General features: G+C 42.6%; 1 protein-coding gene across 8 annotated transcripts in view; it reads right to left on the minus strand.

Annotated features, from left to right (window-relative positions):
• Window positions 1-22,870, minus strand: part of PDZD2 (PDZ domain containing 2) — a 462,407-nt gene that overhangs the window by 42,538 nt on the left and 396,999 nt on the right. For all 8 annotated transcript variants that reach the window (XM_017526821.2, XM_017526825.2, XM_017526824.2 and 5 more), the window contains 7 exons: window positions 19,859-20,004; window positions 15,975-16,094; window positions 14,743-14,857; window positions 10,921-10,994; window positions 10,550-10,775; window positions 8,969-9,086; window positions 7,195-7,327 (listed from right to left, as the gene is read on the minus strand). In XM_017526821.2, coding sequence (XP_017382310.1) covers window positions 7,195-7,327; window positions 8,969-9,086; window positions 10,550-10,775; window positions 10,921-10,994; window positions 14,743-14,857; window positions 15,975-16,094; window positions 19,859-20,004 — 932 coding nt within the window. The remainder of the gene's footprint in view (window positions 1-7,194; window positions 7,328-8,968; window positions 9,087-10,549; window positions 10,776-10,920; window positions 10,995-14,742; window positions 14,858-15,974; window positions 16,095-19,858; window positions 20,005-22,870) is intronic.

Here is a 22,870-nt window from a genome sequence, read left to right on the forward strand (position 1 = left end):
AGCTACTCAGGAGGCTGAGGCAGGAGAATCTCTTGAACCCGAGACGTGGAGGTTGCAGTGAGTTGAGATCGCACAGCTGCATTCCAGCCTGGGCAAGAGAGCAAAACTCCATCTCAAAAAAAAAAAAAATTTTTTTTTGGCAATCTAGGATCTAGTTGTTGTAATGTCTTTAGTCTCCTTTAATCTGAAACAGCTCCCGAACCCTCCTTGGTCTTTCATGGCACTGATACTTTGGGAAGAAACCAGGCCAATTCAAACCTTCAATTAGAATCTGTCTGATAGTTTCCTCATGCTTAGATTCAGATTACTAATTTTTTTTTTTGACAGGGAAAGTACAAAAATGATCTGCTTCTCAGTGCATTCAGAGGCGTTAAGGGTCAATGTGACTTAGAATCGGCGATAACTTTGATGTCTTGATTAGGATAGAATCTGCCAGATTTCTCCATTGGAATTTTTTCAGTCATTAATGAGTAATCTGTGAAGAAATAGTTTGAGACTATGTAAATATCCCCCTCTCCAATATATTTTTACCCCATGGTTTTAGCATCATTGACTATTATTGCTTAAATCAATTATTACTATGAAGCTTTCAAAACAGTGCCTCTTTAAATTTTCTAATCCCTCTATATTTATTAGTATCAAGGCAGATTCATGGATGTTTTTCTCAGGTGCTATCCATTAACTGTCATTATTCATGGGAGGGTTTCTTTTAAAAGGCCTGACATATAGAGAAATATATTGATTAAAACAGTAAGAAAATGGGCCAGGTGCAGTGGCCCATGCCTGTAATCCCAGCACTCTGGGAGGCTGAGGTGAGCGGATCACGAGGTCAGGAGTTTGAGACCAGCCTGACCAACATGGTGAAACCCCATCTCTACTAACAATACAAATTAGCAGGGTGTGGTGGTGCATGCCTGTAGTCCAGCTAACTCAGGAGGACGAGGCAGGAGAATTGCTTGAACCCAGTAGGTGGAGGTTGCAGTGAGCTGACATTGCACTACTACACTCTGTCCTGGGCAACACAGTGAGACTCTGTCTCAGGAAAAAAAAAAAAAAAAGGTAAGAAAATGTTGTGGTCGGGCACGGTGGCTCACACCTGTAATCCCAGCACTTTGAGAGGCCAAGGCAGGCGGATCATGAGGTCAGGAGTTCGAGACCAGCCTGGCCAACATGGTGAAACCTCATCTCTACTAAAAATACAAAAATCAGTTGGGTGTGGTGCTGTGCACCTGTAACCCCAGCTAATTGGAAGGCCAAGGCAGGAGAATCACTTGAACCCAGGAGGCGGAGGTTGCAGTGACCTGAGATCACACTACTGCACTCCAGCCTGGTGAGAGAGCAAGACTCCATCTCAAAAAAAAGAAAATGTGGAGTTTTTTAAAGGTAAGAGGGGTTAAAACTTAAAATGGTAATTTTATGTATTAAAATAATATTTGGCATAAGCAATGTTTGAATAAGCACAGCAATGTCTTAATAAATATTTCTATATAGAATTCAGCATTACATTTTAACATCACAGGTAAATCATAATGACATTGTGGCCTTTATGTAATGCTTTATGGTAGGCTTTACAGGAAAGGAAAATATGTACACCTACACACACACAGGCATATATACTTAAACACCACCCTCCACACGGTAAAGAATAATTTTTTATAAATGAGTTAGGGAAAACATCAGCTTAAACAGTGGTTGCTGTTTCTCTTAATACTCGACTTTCAATATTTGCAATTTTTTTTTGACTACGAGAAAAATGGACTTCTATTACTTTCTTCCATTTAACATAAGCTAGGAGCTGCTGTCCCAGCAAGTCCAAATCTCAGGCTGACTAGACCTGGAAGGCTTAAATATCCCTACTGGGCAGCCACTGCTCCAGACATTATGAGAAACAGAAGAAAAGAAACCCTGTGGTATTTCTCTTGGAACGACAAGAAAACTAAGCAAGCACATACATTCAGTATCAAAATGTACTATTGGCATGAAATGCTGGGCTAAGTGGTACGAAAATACATTCAACATAAAATGGAATCTTGACCAAAAGAAAAATACAGCATGAGGTTACAACTAAGAACACCATGTTTACCTAGGAAGAAACGTGAAATCCAGTCAAACAAGCACTGGCATTTGGTTTTGCTGGACCTATCTCCAAGACTATCATAGAAGACCGTTTTACTGTGGCTAGAAACACAGATGAACCTGCATGGTCAATGGGATCACAGCCACCAGTCTATGCTTTGCCCTGAAATGCCATTTGGATGTTTGATTGTATTGGCAAAACAGGCAGGGGGTTTGGGGCTGAGATGAACTGGACCTCTGAACAAATCATGACCCATGTTATGCTGTTATTTTGAAGTCAGACATGCCTTGAAGCCAATGACTGCAAATCACTGAAAAATTTTGTTTTCTGTAACATTGCTGAGGGATGTATTAGGGCAGCCACAGGTGACAGGACTGCTCCCCAAGGTGAAAGGAGGGGATGTGGGTGGTAGAATCCAATTGGAGATTCCGGCGGAAGGAGCTGAGAACCACTTTAGATGCAACCATCAGGCAAAGAAAGCCAGCAGTGAAACAAAAGAGAACAGATTTTAAGTGAAGGTTATCAGAACCACAGAATAGAAAGGAGAAAAAAAAAGGGAGGTGACAAGGAGGAAAAAACGGAAAAAGCTGGAAGCAGGAGTTGGTTGGTCTGCTTGGATTGATTGATTGACTGACTGACTTAAGACAGAGCCTTGCTCTTTTGTCCAGGCTGGAGTGCAGTGGTGCAATCTCAGCTCACTGCAATCTCTACCTCCTGGGTTCAAGTGATTCTCATGCCACAGCCTCCTCCTAAGTACCTGGGATTACAGGCAGAAGCCAGCACACTCAGCTAATTTTTGTATTTTTGGTAAAGACATGGTTTTGCTATGTTGGCCAGGCTGGTCTCAAACTCCTGACCTCAAGTGATCCACCCACCTTGGCCTCCCAAAGTGCTGGGATTACAGATAGTAAACCACCACACCCGCCCTTAATGAATATTTTGAGTTGTTGAAAGGAAAGGCTGAATTTTGTTAAATACAACTTAATCACAACATAAGAGATAAGCTAATTTAAAAAGACTTTTACAATAAGTACTCAAAATAACAAAAAATAGTGTTAAAAGTGGATTGAAGCCGGGCGTGGTGGCTCATGCCTATAATCCCAGTGCTTTGGGAGGCTGAGGCAGGAGGATCACTTGAAGTTAGGAGTTCGAGACTAGCCTGGACAACATGGTGAAACCACATCTCTAGAAAAGTACAAAAAATTAGTTGAGCATGGCAGCACCGCCTATAATCCCAGCTACTCAGGAGGCTGGGGCAGGAGAATCACTTGAACCTGGGAGGTGGAAGTTGCAGTGAGCCAAGATTGCACCACTGCACTCCAGCCTGGGTGACAGAGAGAGACTCTGTCTCGAAAAAAAAAAAAAAAGGTGAATTGAGCTGGTTCCTTCCTTTCTCATGCATGTCAAAAAACAAAAAATATTGGGTTGAGTTGAATGAGACAAACTTGCTGAAGTGTCCTATGGTTAGCTTCAAAAAATTAAAGACAACTGTACAAGTATAGGGGATATAAGCAAGTAACAGTGAAGACCAGCAACGTAGGGATTTTGATTATCTGCAAGCTCAGTACGTGTCAAGTGTGACACTGGTGCTGAGAAAACGCGAGTGGGCTCTTAGGCTTTAGTTACAGAAGTGTTCTGCTCAGGGCACAGCTGATTTAGACAGAGGAGAAGCCACTCTTTAAACCGGCTCTTGTCTTTCATCCGTCTAACAACAGCAATATCCTCACCCTAACAAGGTGGTTAATGTTCTTGGGGTCATGAATGACTGAGAATTTGATATAAGCTATTGATTCCATCCACCATTGCAAATATATTCACAAATTTGTGTAGTTTGTAATGTCCTGGTAAGGGTCCCATGAACTTCAGGGTCAGAGTAGGCTGTGAATTTCTTGAGATACATTCCATTCATGTAGCCCTGACATTGCCTGGCACCCAGCTCAATAAATGTTTAGGTAATGAATATGATATAGGATGAGAACTGATTATCTGAAATCACCCTGGCTGGAGGGAGACAGGGAAGGAGAGTCGTTCTGTCGATGCCTGGCAGCCTGCCTGCCTGCCTGCTTCACAACCTCCACACACACCCCAGTTCACCCCCTGGGCCTCCTTGGCGCCTCTGCCTCCTGTTCAGTACCAGGTTCATGTGGACTGGTGGTTAGGCTGAGCAGCTAACATTAGACTTGAAGGATCTTCCCTCTCTACTCCCAAGTACAATTTGTAAGTAAGAAAAGGTCATTTAATAATTCATTCTCAGGCCGGGCACAGTGGATTACACCTCCTAAGATGTAAGCCCAGCATCTTAGGAGGCCAAGATAGGCAGATCATTTGAGGTCAGGAGTTCCAGACAAATGTGGCCAACCAACATGGTGAAAAACCCCCATCTCTACTAAAAATACAAAAATTAGCCGGGTGTGGTGGCACACACCTGTAATCCCAGCTACTTGGGAAGCTGAGGCAGAAGAATCGCTTAAACCCAAGATGCAGAGGTTGCAGTGAGTGGAGATCACACCATTGCACTCCAACCTGGGTCACAGAGCAAGACTCTGTCTCAGTAATAATAATAATAATTGTTATTATTATTATTATTATTCATTCTTAATGGAAGACTATATGGGTATCTTTACAAAGACAAAATGTAAGGAGCTGCAGTGATATGCTATGTCCCATTGGCTCAAGGTCCCACGTGGTTCCTCTTCTCTCCCATGGAGCCATCTATATTAGATAAACCAAGAAAGAACTCCCACTTTCAGAATGTGTCTTTAGCAGAGCAAGCAAAATCAGTACTGGAAAATGCGAATATATGTTAAATGTTATGGTCAGGAGAATTTTAATACATATTTATGGTGCTTACGTAGATTCCAGAACAATTGTGTGAGACACTGTTTGCACAGAGTAGTTAATGAAAATGATCCTGGGATGAACTTAAAAATTCAATCACAGCACTTTGGGAGGCCAAGGTGGGTGGATGCCTTGACCTCAAGAGTTTGAGACCAGCCTGGGCAACATGGTGAAACCCTGTCTCTACTAAAAATACAAAAATTAGTCAGGTGTGATGGCACAGGCCTATCGTCCCAGCTACTCAGGAGGCCGAGGTGGGAGGATCGCTGGAACCCAGAAAGTTGAGGCTGCAGTGAGCCATGACTGTGCCACTGCACTCCAGCCTGGGTGACAGAGTGAGACCCTGTCTCAAAAAAAAAAATTTTTTTTTAGTCTTGAGGACTTGATCTATCAGACAGAAAAATAGTATCCTTCATAATTTTGAATGAACTTAACAAATAACTTTTCCATTATAGTTTATTTGAAATGCTGGGCTTTATTATTTCCCCCAACTTTGATGGAAGCAAAATATACAAAGTAACATTTGCAAATAAGCAATTGGTCTGCAAAGCCAGATTTCATCTTATTTTCACTTATTTAAATTCCAAGATAATCATTTGATAAGATAAATAGGTATTTTTCTGACTCAACAGTTAAATGAACATTAAGAAGGAAACATTCCTCCACAAATCTGAAGACATTTATTTGTCCTTTAAAAGTATCTAACATGGGGCGTGGTGGCTCACACCTGTGACCCTAGCATTTTGGGAGCCTGAGGCAGATGGGTTGTTTGAGCACAGGAGTTTGAGACCAGCCTGGGCAACACAGCAAGACTCCATCTCTATTTTAAGATTTTTTAGGCCCGGCATGGTGGTTCACACCTGTAATCCCAGCACTTTTTGGGAGGCTGAGGCAGCGGGGGGGATCACCTGAGATCGGGAGTGCAAGACCAGCCTGACCAACATGGAGAAAACCTGTCTCTACTAAAAATACAAAAGCAGCCGGGCATGGCGGTGCATGCCTGTAATCCCAGCTACTCAGGAGGCCGAGGCAGGGGAATCGCTTGAACCCGGAAGGCAGAGGTTGCAGTGAGCCGAGATTGTGCCATTGCACTGTAGCCTGGACAACAAGAGCAAAACTTGGTCTCAAAATAAATAAATTTTTTTTTTTAAAGTAAACTGAACAACTTTGTACTCTAGAAATTCTATAGAAATGCAGAAACAGTTTAAGTGAATTAAGTATATTACCTGAGTTTAAGTTAATTCTAGTTATCTTTCCAACTATTATGAAAAATTTTTATACTATTTTAATTATGGTACTTTCTCATTTCTTTTTTTAATTTTTATTCTTTTTTTTTTAATCTTCCACCATCTGATCAAGAATTTTATTTATTATTTATTTATTTTTTGAGACAGAGTCTCACTCAGTCGCCAGGCAGCAGACTAGAGTGCAATGACGCTATCTTGGCTCACTGTAACCTCTGCCTCCCTGGTTCAAGCAATTCTCCTACCTCAGCCTCCCGAGTAGCTGGGACTACAGGCACACACCACCACATCTCTTTTTTGTATTATTTTTAGTAGAGACGAGGTTTCACCATGTTGGCTAGGATGGTCTCTATCTCTTGACCTCGTGATCCGCCCGCGTCGGCCTCCCAGAGTGCTGGGATTACAGGCATGAGCCACTGTGCCTGGCCCATATTTTTTATTTTTAAAAAACAGAGACAAAGTCTCACTATGTTGCCCAGGCTGGTGTCAAATTTCTGAGCTCAAGTGATTCTCCTGCCTCGGCGTCCCAAGGTGCTAGGATTACAGGTGTGAGTCGCCACAACCAGCCCTCATTTCTTAATCAAAGAAAGTTTAAAATTCACTGAAACTGTTTTAAAAATAAATTAATTACTCAGCATTAAACTTAAAGATGAGAGAATTCCCAACATATGGCCAGGCAAAAGATGTGGTAAGAAAAGCCTTCTTATTTTGAAACTGACATGGTCATAGAGATGTCCAGTCCAAGCCTCTCAGATTCTCTTGCTGCAAAAATGCAAAGAGCCACTACTCAGGACTCAGCATTATTAACTCCCACCAGACAAGTTTCAAATTTACTAAATAACATTGTCAAAACTTTCTAGTAAGATTTTCTAAGGCTGAGAAGATGAAATCCAGATTAAAGATTCATTTCCCACATGAATCAGCTGTAGGCTGCCTGCCTATCCCCAGCTGGGAAAACCACCTCATCAAAGAGTATACAATATCCTAGGAAGGTATATCATCTTCCCATGCTCAGAACAGGGTGAACCACCTCACCTTTGGATTAGGGTGCCGGCCGATGACAAGGCGAACAGGTCCTGGAGGGCATTTGCTCAAGATGGCGTGGACTTTGCTTAAAGCAGCATGGCGGACGTTGACGGAGTTCACTTCCAGGATTTGATCTCCACGGCTAGGGAGGGCAACAGAATCCACACTCTGTTAGCAACCAGCTTCTTAAAAGCTAAAAAAACCTTTCCTTCTGGGAGAGGTTATTACATGAAACGTTTTCTTTACTTTAAAGCAGCACATGACATCCTTTCTTCCCCTTGGCATACATGTAAAAATGCAACACATACATATAAACACGTTCCATTTTAAGTGGGCAAAGGTCATTATGCATATTTACTGGCATTTTCAGAAATAGCCAAGTCAAATAAAATTAATAAAGACAACAATGAAACCTATCATTTCTTGGGCATATGCTGTATGCCAGGCACTATACGAAGCATGCTGTAAAACAATGCTTTGAGTAAGTAAAATTATTTCCATTACGCAGATAGGAACACAGGCGCAGAGAGGTCACCCAGATGTCACACACTGTTGAAATAACTTGGATCTGTCTGACTCCCAACCATCCCATGACAGAGCCCCCTGACCACCAGCAGATCTCTCTTCCTACCATCTTGAAATGATTACTATAACTGAAGAAGGAAATAGCTGAAGCTCAAAGGTTACCCAAGAATTTGTAAAAACGTTTCAAATTTGAACAAATGAGAAATTGGGGACAAGCTGCCCATTTTGACTGGAAATTATAGGGAGAGATGTCAGTAGGACAGAACAAAGACTCTTTATATGGGATTTGAAGAACGTTCATTTGGCAGGCAGCAGACACATGGAATCATTCAAGAAACAAATATCATCTTGGGATGTCATTAAAGGATTTTTTTCTTGGGTTCTAAAAGTATATTTTCTTTAATGTACTTTGGATGATTTGCTAAATTTTTTTTTCATATGGAAATTTACTCTAATGATTAACTAAAAACATAACAGAAGCTATTAACAGGGCCCCAAAATGAGAACCTCCACGAATGTCATTTTGACAATCCCTTAACCACTAAAGGACTTAGAGGTTTACAGGGGAAAAACATGATACTGTTTGCACAAAGTGCTTTGTGCAATACATGTACATTCTTGTGACATTTATGTAGGCACTGACCCACTGCAATTACTATATAATAGAATGCCTAGATTATTTCTTACGTGAACAAAATGCCCATGTTACAACTCAACTATCTGGATTAAGAAATCAGACACTCAGTGATTTCAGAAAATAGGCACCCAGACATGGCCATTCAACAAGGAATGAAAATGACAGAAAAAGTTTGAGAGAATTCTTAATAAGAAATGCCTCCAGTTCAAGGGGATGATTTCAGGACTGTTTGGCATCAAGTGGATTCTGAACCATTTGAGCAGTTCCAGTATTTCATAGGCATATTACATATGTGAACATAAAATCAAAGAAAATATTGAGCTAACCATAGATATCTGTGGAGTTGTATCTTGTCAAGTTTCTGAAACTGGACCTCTGAGACCAAATAGAACAAAATAAGTAGGGAAGCCTAGATCCAGAGTTCTCAAATTCAACCAAATTTCATGTATATTAGCATTTACATTTTTGGAGATGCTCTTAATTGTAGTCTTGGCTACACTCTTGGAAAGAATTCAAAGCTGAACCAGCCCTCAAAGGAAAGTAATAGGGCAAATATCACAGGTGTGTGTATTTCATATTTATAACACTCCAGAACCTTACACTATCAGGCAAATAACAAACCTCAGGTTGCTCTCCATCTTGGCCACTGATCCTGGAGCAAGGCTGTGAATGTAGATGCCCGGAGGACTGTTTTCTAGAGCCAAGCAGCAGGCACCAATGCCTAATCCAACTCTTGGCTCTGTGAGAGGCACCATTCAAAGAAAACAAAAACAAAAATGACAATATCACTAGAAAAAAAGTATAACTGATTTGAAACTGAATTAATATCTATTCAGACCAATGACCATTTATTTCTGGTTCACACTCAGAACATAAATCCTGCTTTTCCTTGTCAACGTTGCCACTTCTGTTAATGAAATGGGCCCACGGCTAACCTGGGAGCTAGTTACGGACTGAATTATTCAACAGTCAACTCTCTGCTTAGTCTAACCAACCTCATCATACCTGCTTTTAGAAATCAGCAGACTAGAGTCGGGTGCAGTGGCTCTCGCCTGTAATCCCAGCACTTTGGGAGGCTGAGGTGGGTGGATCATGAAGTCAAGAGATTGAGACCACCCTGGCCAGTATGGTGAAACCCCGTCTCTATTAAAAATACAAAAAAGTAGCTGGACATGGTGGCACATGCCTGTAATCCCAGCTACTCGGGAGGCTGAGACAGGAGGATCACTTGACCCCAGGAGGCGGAGGTTGCAGTGAGCTGAGAATGTGCCATTACACTCCAGCCTGGGTAACAAGAGCGAAATTCTGCCCCCCCCCCCAAAAAANAAAAAAAAAAAAAAAAAAAAAAAAGGAAGAAAGAAATAGGCAGACTATAAGTAACATTTTTATTCTGGGTACACCAACCCAAGCTTTCTTCTGCCTTTCTTTTTAATAACTAATCTCTTGGTTGTTTAATCTTCCGTCATGTTTCTACAGTAGGTGGGGAGGAAAAGAAACAAGGATGAAAAGTAGTATGATTTGGTGATCCCGTGTGACTTCTAGTTACTAGTGTTAACTGTACACTTAACGATAACCTTTTGTTCTTTAAATTTTTATATTAGCCCTAGACTTAAGCTCATTGGCGATTTATTCATTTATTTTTTTTGAGACAGAGTTTTGCTCCTGTTGCCCAGGCTGGAGTACAGTGGCATGATCTCAGCTCACCACAATCTCTGCCTCCTGGGTTCCAGCAATTCTCCTGCCTCAGCCTCCTGAGTAGCTGGAATTATAGGCGCTCACCATGCCCAGCTAATTTTTTTGTATTTTTAGTAGAGACAAGCTTTCACCATGTTGGCCATGCTGGTCTTGAACTTCCGACCTCAGGTGATCCACCTGCCCTGGCCTCCCAAAGTGCTAGGGTTACAGGTAAGAGCCACTGTGCCCAGCTCGGTGATTTTTTTTAAACACTAGCCTCTGACACACAGTGATTCATGGAGAGAGACCTTAGAGAGCTCTGTGCTACTGGTAACTTCCCTTCACTTTGACTAAAGTAACTAACATCTCTCTACTTGACCCCACTTGTCCGTGTAAAGACCATCTGTTGTTGATAGAAGATTGTTCCAAAGGAATAACTCATAGAACAATGAGGAAAAATTAAGCTAAGAACAGATTCCAATATGTTATTCGAGAAATGCGACGAAGGCAAGGAATCGCTGGGATCACCTTTGTTGAGTGTTACTTCCATGACGATCCTGTCCTTGGGCCCAGGGGTCTTCCGGCCCAGGGATGAAGAACTGCTTTCATCAGAGCCTCCGGCTGAGGCTCCCGCACTGGTGTTGAAGTTCGGGGAGGCAGATCTGCTCATGTGTGTGGGTGTCGAGCAGGGGGTGAGGCTGGGACTCACCAACTTTGTGCGTACCGTTAAGACAAATAATCCACTCCGGATTTGCTGAGAAAACAACGAGGAAAGGTGGGTTGAAATGTTTGGATTGTCTTCTTTTCAAAGGGTTAAAAAAAAAGTCTCACCAAACCCAAGCCAGAAGGAAATAAAGGAAGGAAAACAGGATAAAGGAGATCAGTAAGAATGCTGTTACCTTAAAGGTATGAATGGCTTCTTGAAACGTCAAGCCCTTTATTGGTATTCCATTTACATCTAGGATTTCATCCCCTAGTGATCAAATGTGAGAATTACATTAACATTAACCTTTAATTTCCTGGAATTTAGCTGCTCAGTCAGACCTACAATGGGATACCATATGGTCCCTGATTTACTACCATATAAAATGACTTTTATTGTTTAGCTTAGCTCCCAGGAATGTCACAAAATGGGACAACTAATGACAATACATATCCTTTTGCAGTAATTCTGTATTTCAATCTTCAGTTAAAATAACTATGGGAAGCATGAAAATCTTATTTTTTTTTAGCCATTGCCAAGTTTGACAACAGATGTCCTATGTTTAGAAATCAAACTGCAAAAATCTAGTTCAAAGGCATTCCTCATAGTCATTGTTTAAAAACTTAAACCCACTGGCAATGAGGCATGAACACATATAACATTTGAGAAGCCACTCCTGTATTTGTAGAAAGACAAGCTCCCCAAGCCCAGAGAATCACCATGGTGTATGGAAAATGCTTTTAATGAAAACAAAAACATTGCTAAGATATTACTGAGCAATGGCAGCCCAGAAATAATATTTTTTTTTATTAAAAAATTTTTTTTGAGACAAAGTATTTTCTGTTACCCTAGGCTGCAGTGCAGTCACATGATCTCGGCTCACTGCAACCTCTGCCTCCCAGGTTCAAACTATTCTCATGACTCAGCCTCCCGAATAGCTGGTACTATAGGCCATGCCACCAAACATGGCTAATTTTTTTTTTTTTTTTTTTTTTTTTTTTTTTTTTTTATTTTTAGTAGACAGGATTTCACCATGTTAGCCAGGCTGCTCTCGAACTCTTGGCCTCGAGTGACCTGCCCGCCTCGGCCTCCCAAAATGCAGGGATTACAGATGTAAGTCAGCACTTCTGGACCAGAAATTGTCTAATTGATGCAGTTCCAGGTTCTCTGTCAGTAAGCTGGCAAGTTACTATAAGCTTCTCTTTCAGAGATGACTGCAGGGTCATGTTAATTTGCCAGGCACGTGCAGGAACATGTTCGCTCACGGCCCCCTGCCCCAGCTCTCCTATTATTTCCAACTCTAAGAAGGCATAGTCAGATCATTTTTCAAGCAGTTGATAGTGTCTTCTAGGAATATAAAGGGACTTGGACATCCTGTTGACTTATCAGAGCTCATTTCTGGTTTGCACTCTTGTGACGTGGCCTGTTTTCTGGAATAACTGTTCATCAGAAACACTACAAAGATGCCCCAGAGAGAAGAACAGATGAACTTTGCACAGCATTGCTGTATAGAAGAGGGATTCTGTACAGCTATAAGAAAGTGCAAAGCAGCTTAAGAACACACATTGTCACCTCTCGCAGCCAGCCAATCCCAGGAGCACACCGTGTGCGTGATTCACAGAATCCTGTAGCCGAGTTGCAAAAATGTATGCGCATTCCCTTAACGCAATTACAGAAGCTATAAAATAAGTGAAGTAACCACTGCTTAAAAATCACCTGGCATAACCAAGTACTCAATTAGGCCAGGAGGTAGATTTTTTAGGTTGTTTCCATATGGAAAAAGGGACAAATATTAAAATGATTACTCAAGCTCTTAAAATGTACGCAAGGTTTTTAAAAGACATATCACTCAACAGGTTGAAAATTCATTCCAGTTACTAGCATTTCTTGTAAGTAGATGAACACATATGAAAAAACAGTATTTAGAAGAATCAAGTGCTATTAACCTTTCTTAACTATTGATTTTCCCCCCATTCACTCCATTTATCAGCCTTGCAGGATGAATTTCAATAAAGTGAACACATGGCACATCCATTATAAAAACGCTCTGCTAGAATTTTACATTGTTCTGAAACTCAACACAAACACCACCTGGGAGTTAACCCACCCTCTAAGAGACAGAAATAAATATTCTGCCATGGAAGAATTAAGCCTGGTCACGTCTTACTGTTAGCATACAGGGTAAGATGGCTGCTCTGCCTAAAAAACAGGAGATTCCAATTCACTCTTATCAGTTCCGAAAACAGAACCAGTATGACACAAAAGCACCTACAGTTTAGGTCAATTAAACTGAATAATCACAGCATTTTTGAAGGTAACTAAAAATATTCTAATGTAATCATTTCATGAAGGAAGTATATTAACAAACGAGGTGGGAAAAGTATCAGGATTCAGGCTCTGGCGAATGCTATTTAAAATATGTGCAGGCTAGGTACTGTAGCTTAGGCCTGTAACCCTAGCACTTTGGGAGGCAGAAGTGGGACAATCACTTGAGGCCAGGAGTTCGAGACCAGCAGCCTGGGAAACATAGTGAGACCACAACTCTTAAAAAAAAAAAATTAGCTGGGCATGGTAGTGCACACCTGTGGTCCTGGCTACTTGGGAGGCTTAGGCAGGAGGATCCCTTGAGCCCAGGAGTTTAAGGCTGCAGTGAACTATGATCATACCACTGCACTCCAGCCTGGATGACAGAGCAAGATCCTGCCTGTGTATGTGTGTTCAGAACTTTTGGGCAATTCTACTTTATAAAAGGCATATAATCTTAATCCAGATAAATATGTCATAGAAAATATACAGAGATGTATATCTACTCTAGATATTCTAATAAAAGCAGCTATTGTGTCTGTATATAAAGAAAACTTTGGCCTATTTAAATTTTATTTTCTCAAGTAAGGTAGGAAAGTGAGTTGAACTTGGGATCACAAAGCTGGGTTTAAATTTCACTTCTGCTGTTTACTAAGGATGGGACAAGTTTCTAATAACTTCATCTTTCTGAGCGTCACTGTTCTGTTTCTAAAATGGTCACTCCAAAATGCCTATTTGTCAGGTTTATAAGGCAGTTAGTGAAATAATTAAATATGTAGAATTGCTTTGTGTTTAAAGCACTATAAAAGATATATTTAAACATGAAAAAAATTATTTGCAAGGTAGAACTTGGCACCTCAATATTACTCTAATTTGCATTCAGAAGTACTTGTCTAAGTATATTCACATTTGGGAAAATGGTAGGTACTGTGGAGAATTCAAAGATGTTCATTTAGGGCCAGGCACAGCAGCTCACACCTGTAATCCTGGCACTTTGTGAGGCTAAAGTGGGTGGATCGCTTGAGCCCAGGTGTTTGAGACCAGGCTGGGCAACACGGTGAAACCTCGTCTCTACAAAACAATACACATATTAGCCGGGCATGATGGTGTGCACCTATAGTCCCAGCTACTCGTGAAGCTGAGGTGGGAGGATCATCTGAGCCCAGGGGGTTGAGGCTGCAGTGAGCCGTGATCATGCCACTGCAATCCAGTCTGGGTGATGGATTGAGACCCTGTCTCATTAAAAAAAAAGAGTTTTGTTCTTTTTTTTTTTTAAAAAAAAAAGATGTTCATTTAGGAACCAGACTGTGTGGTGGCTGATTTCTGTAGCAAGATATTAAATGGCCACTAATGACCAGGAACTCTGCTTCCACACAAGCCCTGAGCTAAGAATGGGCCCCAAACTCTCAGGAATTTTTAAAGAAAGGAACACAATCAGACCAAGTGAACAAGAAAGACACTCAAGATCCCAACAGAAAGATTAAGCCACTTTCCACATATTATCTCATGTAATCCTGGCAACCACTCTTCAAGGCAGCTGTTAATATTCCAAATTTATAACTAGGGAAAGGGAAGCTCAGGTTACACTGACTGTGCCGGGCAGATTCAGCCCAGGTCTTCTAGGCACTGTGGCGTTCACTGCACATCTTGTAAAGAGGCAGATTCTCGTGAATCAAAGTCACTGTCGCTGACGATACAAGAGGCTTTCTCCTACCTTCTTTAAGTCTTCCATCCTCGGCAGCTGATCCATTTGGGAAGATGGTCTTGACAAAAATCCCCATCTGTCCCCGAATGCAGTCTCGACCTCCAGCAATGCTAAAGCCAAGGCCCTACATCCGAAGCAGATGAGAGTCCAGGTTGACATAGTAGTATTTAACTGAGGGCATCTCTCCCACTGTAGTATTTAACTGAGGGCATCTTTCCCACTGTAGTATTTAACTGAGGGCATCTTTCCCACTGTAGTATTTAACTGAAGGCATCTTTTCCACTGTAGTATTTATCTGAGGGCATCTTTCCCATTGCAGTATTTAACTGAATTGCCCTCCCCAACCAGGCCTGGAGTTGAACTAATAAACTAGCTGCAAACTCAAGTTTGTGTTCTCTTCCTTATCCCGCTCCTTAGATCTATTTACATTGCACTAGCTATGCATTACATTAAGGGAGAAAGTTTTAGGCAGAAACATACCAAATTGCCAATATTTGACAATCTTTGACCTCCAAAAATGGCAATTTCATATGGATCCACTAAACAGCTCATAAGAGTTATTTACCACTATTATGCATGTGCCACATTTGTTTCGTTTTAGTGTTTCCATTTTGTATATAAGAAAAGAATATTTTGATATTTGTGTAATGTCAAGTTATTCGTATCATTTCCTGTATGCTAATGGCAAAGCCATGAAATTCATTCAAAAGGTTAACTGAGGGTATTCCCTGAAGCTGCAGGCTCTGCTTCTTTTTCACTAGAGGTAAAAGCTGAGGGTCATTCATCCATTGCACCCTTGGTTCTTCCCTAGCGGCCAAGTGCTGGTGACTCGTCACATCGTAGGAGCAAAGAGGGCATGGCCATCTCACACTGAGACCTATAGCACAGAATGCCAGGGAATCCACTTCAACCCATATAAAGGCCACTTTATCTGTCCTTCTTTATACCTGTTCATTTCACGTAGAGACAAAATAAAAAATAGCCATTTAAAGAATATGTGTGGCTGGGTACAATGGTGCATGCCTATAATCTCAGGGCTTTGGGAAGCTAAGGTGAAAGCAATGCTTGAGCCCAGGAGTTTAAGGCTGCAGTGAGCTGTGACTGCACCACTGCACTCCAGCCTGGGCAACGGAGCGAGAACCTGCCTCTAAAAACAAAAACACACACAAAAATAAAATGAAACAGAAAATTTGTGCTAACATTCACACAGCAGGCAGAACAGTCTGCAGAGAAGAGCTCACCTTGCCTTTCTCTTTGTACAGCCCAATGATGGAGATGACGGATGGCCGAATGAGCCTCCAAGGAGATTCTACCTGAGTCGTGCTTAAGGAGCGGGTGGACTTCTTCACAATGTGGTATTCCTGAAAGTCACACATAGCAAGGTCAGAGATTACTCTCATTTGTTCTATAGTGGTATCTGGCAGAAAAATAGACTTTGAAAATCTTAGATGTCTTCCGTATTAGACATCTCTCTCTGGTCCAGTGGTTTTAAAAAAAAAAAAGGTTCCTTTAAATACTATCACAGGTACTGGGTGCAGTGGCTCAGCCTGTAATCCCAGCACTTTGGGAGGCTGAGGCAGGCAGATCAGCTGAGGTTAGGAGTTTGAGACTAGCCCGGCCAACATGCAGAAACCCCGTCTCTACTAAAGATATAAAAATGAGCCAAGCATGGTGGCACACACCTATAATCCCAGCTACTCAGGAGGCGGAGGCAGGAGAATCACTTGAACCCAGGAGGCAAAGGTTGCAGTGAGCCGAGATTGCGCCACTGCACTCCAGCCAGGGTGACAGAGTGAGACTCCATCACAAAAAAAACTATCAGAAGAATAGCCCTTACTACAACAGCCTGCCATGGCTTCTTCGCCTGCATAAAGAACTGCTTGGAGACCTCAAGCACCTTGTGTTGCTCTTTCCTCAACTGCATTCCGCAGATTCTACTTCTGGAATGGAGTCAGGAAGCAGAAGGGAGAGGCCTCCGGGATCTAGGATGACCGCCTGTGGTCGGGCTCTCCCTTGCTGGTCACCCCTGCCTCCACCCCAAGTTCACAGTCATGGTTAGAAAGCATCTTGCCATTTTAAGCTTAATTCACTCAATCAAAAACTCAGCAAGCCCTTGTTTCTTATAAAACCCAAACCACAAACCCAGACAACTGTTATTCCACATAAAACATCCCACTGAGAGACGGCAGCAGAATCAGCTCTCATCTCTCACATTTGGAAAATAAAACATTTTCCCAGAATGACTCACACTTTCCCTTCCTGTTACAGAAAAGTTCCAATCTCTCCCCTTTTCTGTGTCCATCACCCGTAATATACACACGTGTAAGCAGGGTACGCTCCTTAGAACATAAACAAGAGATCAAGTGACTCTATCGCCAAAGCACTTCTACCATCTTGCTCCTTGCTATTCTTCTTAGAATAACAAACTGCTTCAATGATGCAGATATTCTACCTAAGCCAAAAAAATCACTTCAAAACGAGACACCACGAAACAGTTTTTATCGTTAAGTCTCTGTGGATGCTACATTCAAACATAAAAATTAGATGTCCCCAATGATATTTTTGTATCTTTGGCAGCTTAGAACAATTGTATTTTTTTGCAGTTTTACAATATATCTGCCAACAATGTTGGCCTTCCCCACTTTCAATCATTAAAGGAAATGGTGTGGGCTTGGCAAGGTTACTACCCTTTTAATGAAACCATTGCAGAGATGGCCAGACATTGCCTGGGTATTCAGTCTTTGAAGACAGGTTTGTGTGTGACCTCCTAAGGGAACTCCTTCTCAGAAGATCAGCAATCTTCAGCAGTACGTCACTCCATCTCCCTTTTGGGAACCATTAGGGACAAAGGCCTATAGGCTTCACCAAGCTCTCAGAGTTTCCAGGGTCTCCTTGAACTTTTAGACCTGTGTTGTCTAATATGTTAGCCACTTGCCACCTGTAGGTATCTATATTTAAATTAAAATTACTTAGGGCCGGGCATGGTGGCTCATGCCTATAGTCCCAGCTACTCAGGAGGCTAAGGCAGTAGAATTGCTTGAACCCAGGAGGCAGAGGTTGCAGTGAGCCGAGATTGTGCCACTGTACTTCAGCCTGGCAACAGAGCAAGACTCCATCTCAAAAAAAATAATAATAATTAAAGATACACTCCCCACTAGCGACTTTTCATGTGCTCAGTAGACATATATGGCTACCATATTGGATAGTACAAGTAAAAAACATCTCCATCATTTTTGAAAGTTTTACTGGAGAGGTCTAATTTAGATAATTTTTTTTTTTTTTTTTTTTTTTTGAGACAGGGTTTCACTCTATCACCCCGGCTGGAATGCAGTGACGTGATCACAGCTCACTGCAGCCTTGACCTCCGGGGCTCAAGTGATCCCCCCTCAGTCTCCCAAGTAACTGGGACCACAGGTACACACCACCATGCCCAACTAATTAAAACAATTCTTTTTTGTAGAGTGAAGGTGTTGTAATATTGCCCAGGCTGGTCTCGAACTCTTGAGCTCAGGCAATTCTCCTACCTTGGCCTCCCAAAGTGCTGGGATTACAGGCATGAGCCTGGTCCTAGATAATACCTTTTAGTAGAGGGAGAGAGACCAAGAAAAAAGAAAGATGAATCCTGGGAGAAAAAGAAAAGGGCAGAAAATAAAAAGAGGAGGCATGAGAAAAAACAGTTTTCTTGAAAAGAGAGGGAAAATTTCTCCTTTTTAAGCTTTCTGCTGTGCCCTAGGTTTCCTGATTCCTGGAAGTGTGGTTAGAAATGGATGCTTCTGGGCTATAAATGCTGTCGGGTGTCCTCAGCAGGTCAGTTAAGGAATTACCTCAAGACTTAATCTGTGGTCATGACGGCAGTAAACCCGCTCTCATCTTTCGGGCAGCCTGACAAGGCCGGGAGTGGTGGTTCATGGCTGTAATCCCAGCACTTTTGGGAGGCCGAGGCGGGTGGATCACGAGGTCGGGAGTTTGAGAACAGCCTGGCCAATATGGAGAAACCCTGTCTCTACCAAAAATACAAAAATTAGCCAGGCATGGTGGTGTGCACCTGTAGTTCCAGCTACTCGGGAGGCTGAGGTAGAAGACTCACTTGAACCCAGGAGGTGGAGGTTGCAGTGAGCCAAGACTGCACCACTGCACTCCAGCCTGGGCAACAGAGCAAGACTCCACTTCAAAAAAAAAAAAAAAAAGCTTTACAGAGGTTCTGGCATATCGCCTTGGGTGACATACTTAACCCCTTTGAGATTCAGTTGCTCCATCTGTAAAAGGGTCATCACACACCAAAAGGGCAGGCCTGCCTCCGATGCCCTGACCCAGGTCCTTTAGAACTCTACTGTCTATGGCTCTCCAAGCATGTGTGAATGTCGTTGCCGCCACACCCCTGTCCTCTATCTCTGCTTCATCATAGGCCTGAGGACAAGATGCTAATGGTTCCTCCTGAGGCCCTGGGTTCGTGGTGCCAGGACTCAAAGAATATCCCACAGGTTTCTCAGGGACTGAGCCTGCCTTAGCCTTGCTTAGGAGACCACCTGTCCAGTTTCTGCCAGGCTGAGGATGCTGAGACTGAGAAGCGGCCTTCCTGCAGGGCTGTGGAGCCCAGGGCTCAGACGGGAGCAGGTTCTGGAACATTCACTTGAGCAGCTAGTGCAGCCCCCTCTACAGCCCCCTAAGACCTTGGCTGCTTGAGTCATTGCTGTGTCACAGGTGGGACTCCAGGTGAGCCATGGATGGATGTGCACGCACACACACGCACACTCCCTCTCACACATGTGCCCCCACCACCCTCTCAGTTGTTACATTGACACGAGCCGCTCCTATTAACCCAGCAATGGTGGCTCACCACAGACTGCGAGATGCCGCCGTTTCCTGGCAATTGAAAGCACCGCTCGGTTCCAAAACACACAATAGGAAGGAGATGAAGATTTGGAGATGCAATAAGGGATTTCCCCCCCACTATTTTCAAATATTAGGCTGACTTCTTTCTAGCCTCTCTGGGTAGATCTCACTTTCTCTACTGTCTCTCTCTATCCCATATCTCTAGCCCCAGATACTCCTGGCCTGCACGGATGGGCCGTTCTTAACATGGAATCCCTTGTGGTCTTTGAAAGATCCACAGCCCAGGTCTGACCTGCGAGGCACTGGAGGAGTCCAGCAGCTGCGGGAGGGAGTGCTTCCGGCCATCTCGGGAGACCTCCAACATCCGGATCCGGGGGTCCCCATTCCGCACCATCAGCTCGTTATATTCTTCAACTGACTCGAGGCGGTGTACACCCCCTTGAGAAAAAAGAGGGGAAAACATGGTTTGACATGGGACAAAAAGAATCTGAAGTACATCCAGATGCACAAACTCATTGTATTTATACCCACCTTCATGGTTTTGAGAAGGCCTAGCATCCAGTCAAAGCACAGAGCTCACCCCATCCTAACAGCAATCTCTGCATCAGCTAGTTAGGTGCTGAAGCCATTAGTGTCAGGCTATGAAAAAAACTGCCAGTTTCTGAAATGACCAGACTGGATAAGGGACAATGCAAATGTTCATACCAAAAAGATGTAGCTGTGGTGGATCAGGGAATAGTGAGAAGGCTATTAGCAGATGGTTCCTGATGACGGAGGAGTATCATTTTGTGACTGGTAGAGTTTCATTATTGGTGCAGATGCCTTTTTTTCCAAGTATAGGCATGACTTTTAAAATAAACTTTTAATTAAAGGATAACAACTTACAGAAATGCACACAAATCATAAGTGTACGATTCAATGAAATTTCATATATCCATAACCAAAACCTAGATCAAGAAGTAGAATATTTACCAGAACCTCAAAAGCACCCTTTGGGCTACTAACCATCCCCCACCCAGGGTAAACATTATCCCAGCTTTTAACATTGCAGATTACTTTTGTCTGTTTTTGAATTTTACATCGATGAACACATACAATACATACGTTTTGTCTGGCTCCTGTCCTTAGCATCTGTTTGTCAGATTCAACCACACCACTGCATGCCAATAGCCTGCTCATCCCCATTCTGTAGACTAGTCCGTTGTCTAAACATACCACAATTTACTTATCCATTCTATTGGTGATGGAAATTTGGCTTGTCTCCAGTTTTAGATCTATAACAACGGTCAGCAAAGATTTTTGGCAAAATTTTTTTGCATGGTCACTTTTTTTTTTAGTCAGAATTTCACTCTTGTTGCCCAAGCTGGAATGCAATGGCATGATCTCAGCTCACTGCAACCTCTGCCTCCATGGTTCAAGCGATTCTCCTGCCTCAGCCTCCTGAGTAGATGGGATTAACAGATGCAAGCCACTAGGCCTAATTTTTTAAATTTTTAGTAGAAACTAGGTTCACCATATTAGCCAGGCTGGTCTCCAACTCCTGACCTCCTGATCTGCCCACCTTGTCCTCCCAAGGTGTTGGGATTACAGGCATGAGACACCGTACCCGGCCCACTTTTTTTGGTAACGCGCTGGCAAGCTTTTTTGGCACATGTTTCAGCCTTTGTCAGCCACAAATGGTCTTTGTTGCATATTCTTTTTCTTTTTCTTCTTTTTCTTAACAACCCACTAAAAATGTAGACAGCATTTCTAGCTTGTAAGCCATGCAACTAGAGCTGTGGACAGGAGCTTGCTGACCCCGATCTAGAATATCCTGTTACTAAATATTCTCTCACATGTCATTAGATGTCACCTAGGAGTGTGGTCTCTGGGCTACACTACAAGCAACTGCCCAGCTACCCATGTTGCTTCACCAGCACAGGACAGTTCTAGAACCTCCACATCCTTGTCACTCTAGGCAGTGTCCGTCTTTTATTTTAGCCATTCTGGAATACATGATGGTACTCATTTGTGTTTTTTATCTTGCCTTTCACTGACAACTAATGAGATCAAGATTCTTTTCACGCATTCATTGGCTGTGTTCCTTTTGTAAAGTTGTAAAGTGCCTAAACAAGACTTTTGCCCATTTTAAAATTGGATTTTTTTTTTACTGATTTATAGGCATATTTGTTTACTTATTGGTGTTTTCTTTTTATTTTTTGAGATGGAGCTTCACTCTGTAGCCCAGGCTGGAGGGCAGTGGTGCAATCTGCCCACTGCAACCTCCACCTCCCAGGTTCAAGTGATTCTCCTGCCTCAGTTTCCCAAGTAGTTGGGATTACAAGTGCGAGCCACCATGCCTAACTAATTTTTGTATTTTTAGTAGAGACAGGTTTCACCATGTTGGCTAGGTTGGTCTTGAACTCCTGACCTCGAGTGATCCACCTGCCTTGGCCTCCCAAAGTGCTGGGATTACAGGCGTGAGCCACCACACCTGGCCCATTTTTATTTATTTATTTATTTAGAGATGGAGTTTCACTCTTGTTGCCCAGGCTGGAGTGCAATGGTGCAATCGTGGCTCACTGCAACCTCTACCTTCCAGGTTCAAGTGATTCTCCTGTCTCAGCCTCCCGAGTAGCTGGGATTACAGGCATGCACCACCATGCCTGGTTAATTTTGTAATTTTAGTAGAGACGGGGTTTCTCCATGTTGGTCAGGCTGGTCTCAAACTACTGACCTCAGGTGATTTGCCCATCTCAGCCTTGCAAAGTGCTGGGATTACAGGTGTGGGCCACCAAGCCAGGCCCATTTTTATTTATTTTTAATATATCTTGAATAAAATTCTTTCGTGGGATCCATGGAATGTAAATATCTTCTCTGCCTCTATGCTTTGCCTTTTCACTGTCTTAATGTATATTGTGATAAAAACAGTTCATAATTTTAATGCAGTATAATATGTGTTTTTAAAAACATTACGGCTTGTAATTTTCTTAAACAGAAATACTACAGAAGTTCTGTTTAAGAAACTTCTATAGTAACAATTTAGGCTGGGGGCAGTGGCTCCCACCTGTAATCCCAGAACTTTGGAAGGCTGAGGTAGGTGGATTGCCTGAGCTCAGGAGTTCGAGACTACCCTAGGCAACATGGTTGAAACCCCATCTCTAATAAAATACAAAAAATTTGTATGGTGTAGTGACATGTACCTGTAGTCCCTGCTACTCAGGAGGCTGAGACCAGAGAATCGCTTGACCCCCAGGTGGCAGAAGGTGCAGTGAGCTGAGATCACACCACTGCACTCCAGTTTGGGCTACCGAGTTAGAGACTG

Source organism: Cebus imitator, unplaced genomic scaffold, assembly GCF_001604975.1.
Source record: "Cebus imitator isolate Cc_AM_T3 unplaced genomic scaffold, Cebus_imitator-1.0 Scaffold44, whole genome shotgun sequence".
In the NCBI taxonomy this organism is placed as follows: domain Eukaryota; kingdom Metazoa; phylum Chordata; class Mammalia; order Primates; family Cebidae; genus Cebus; species Cebus imitator.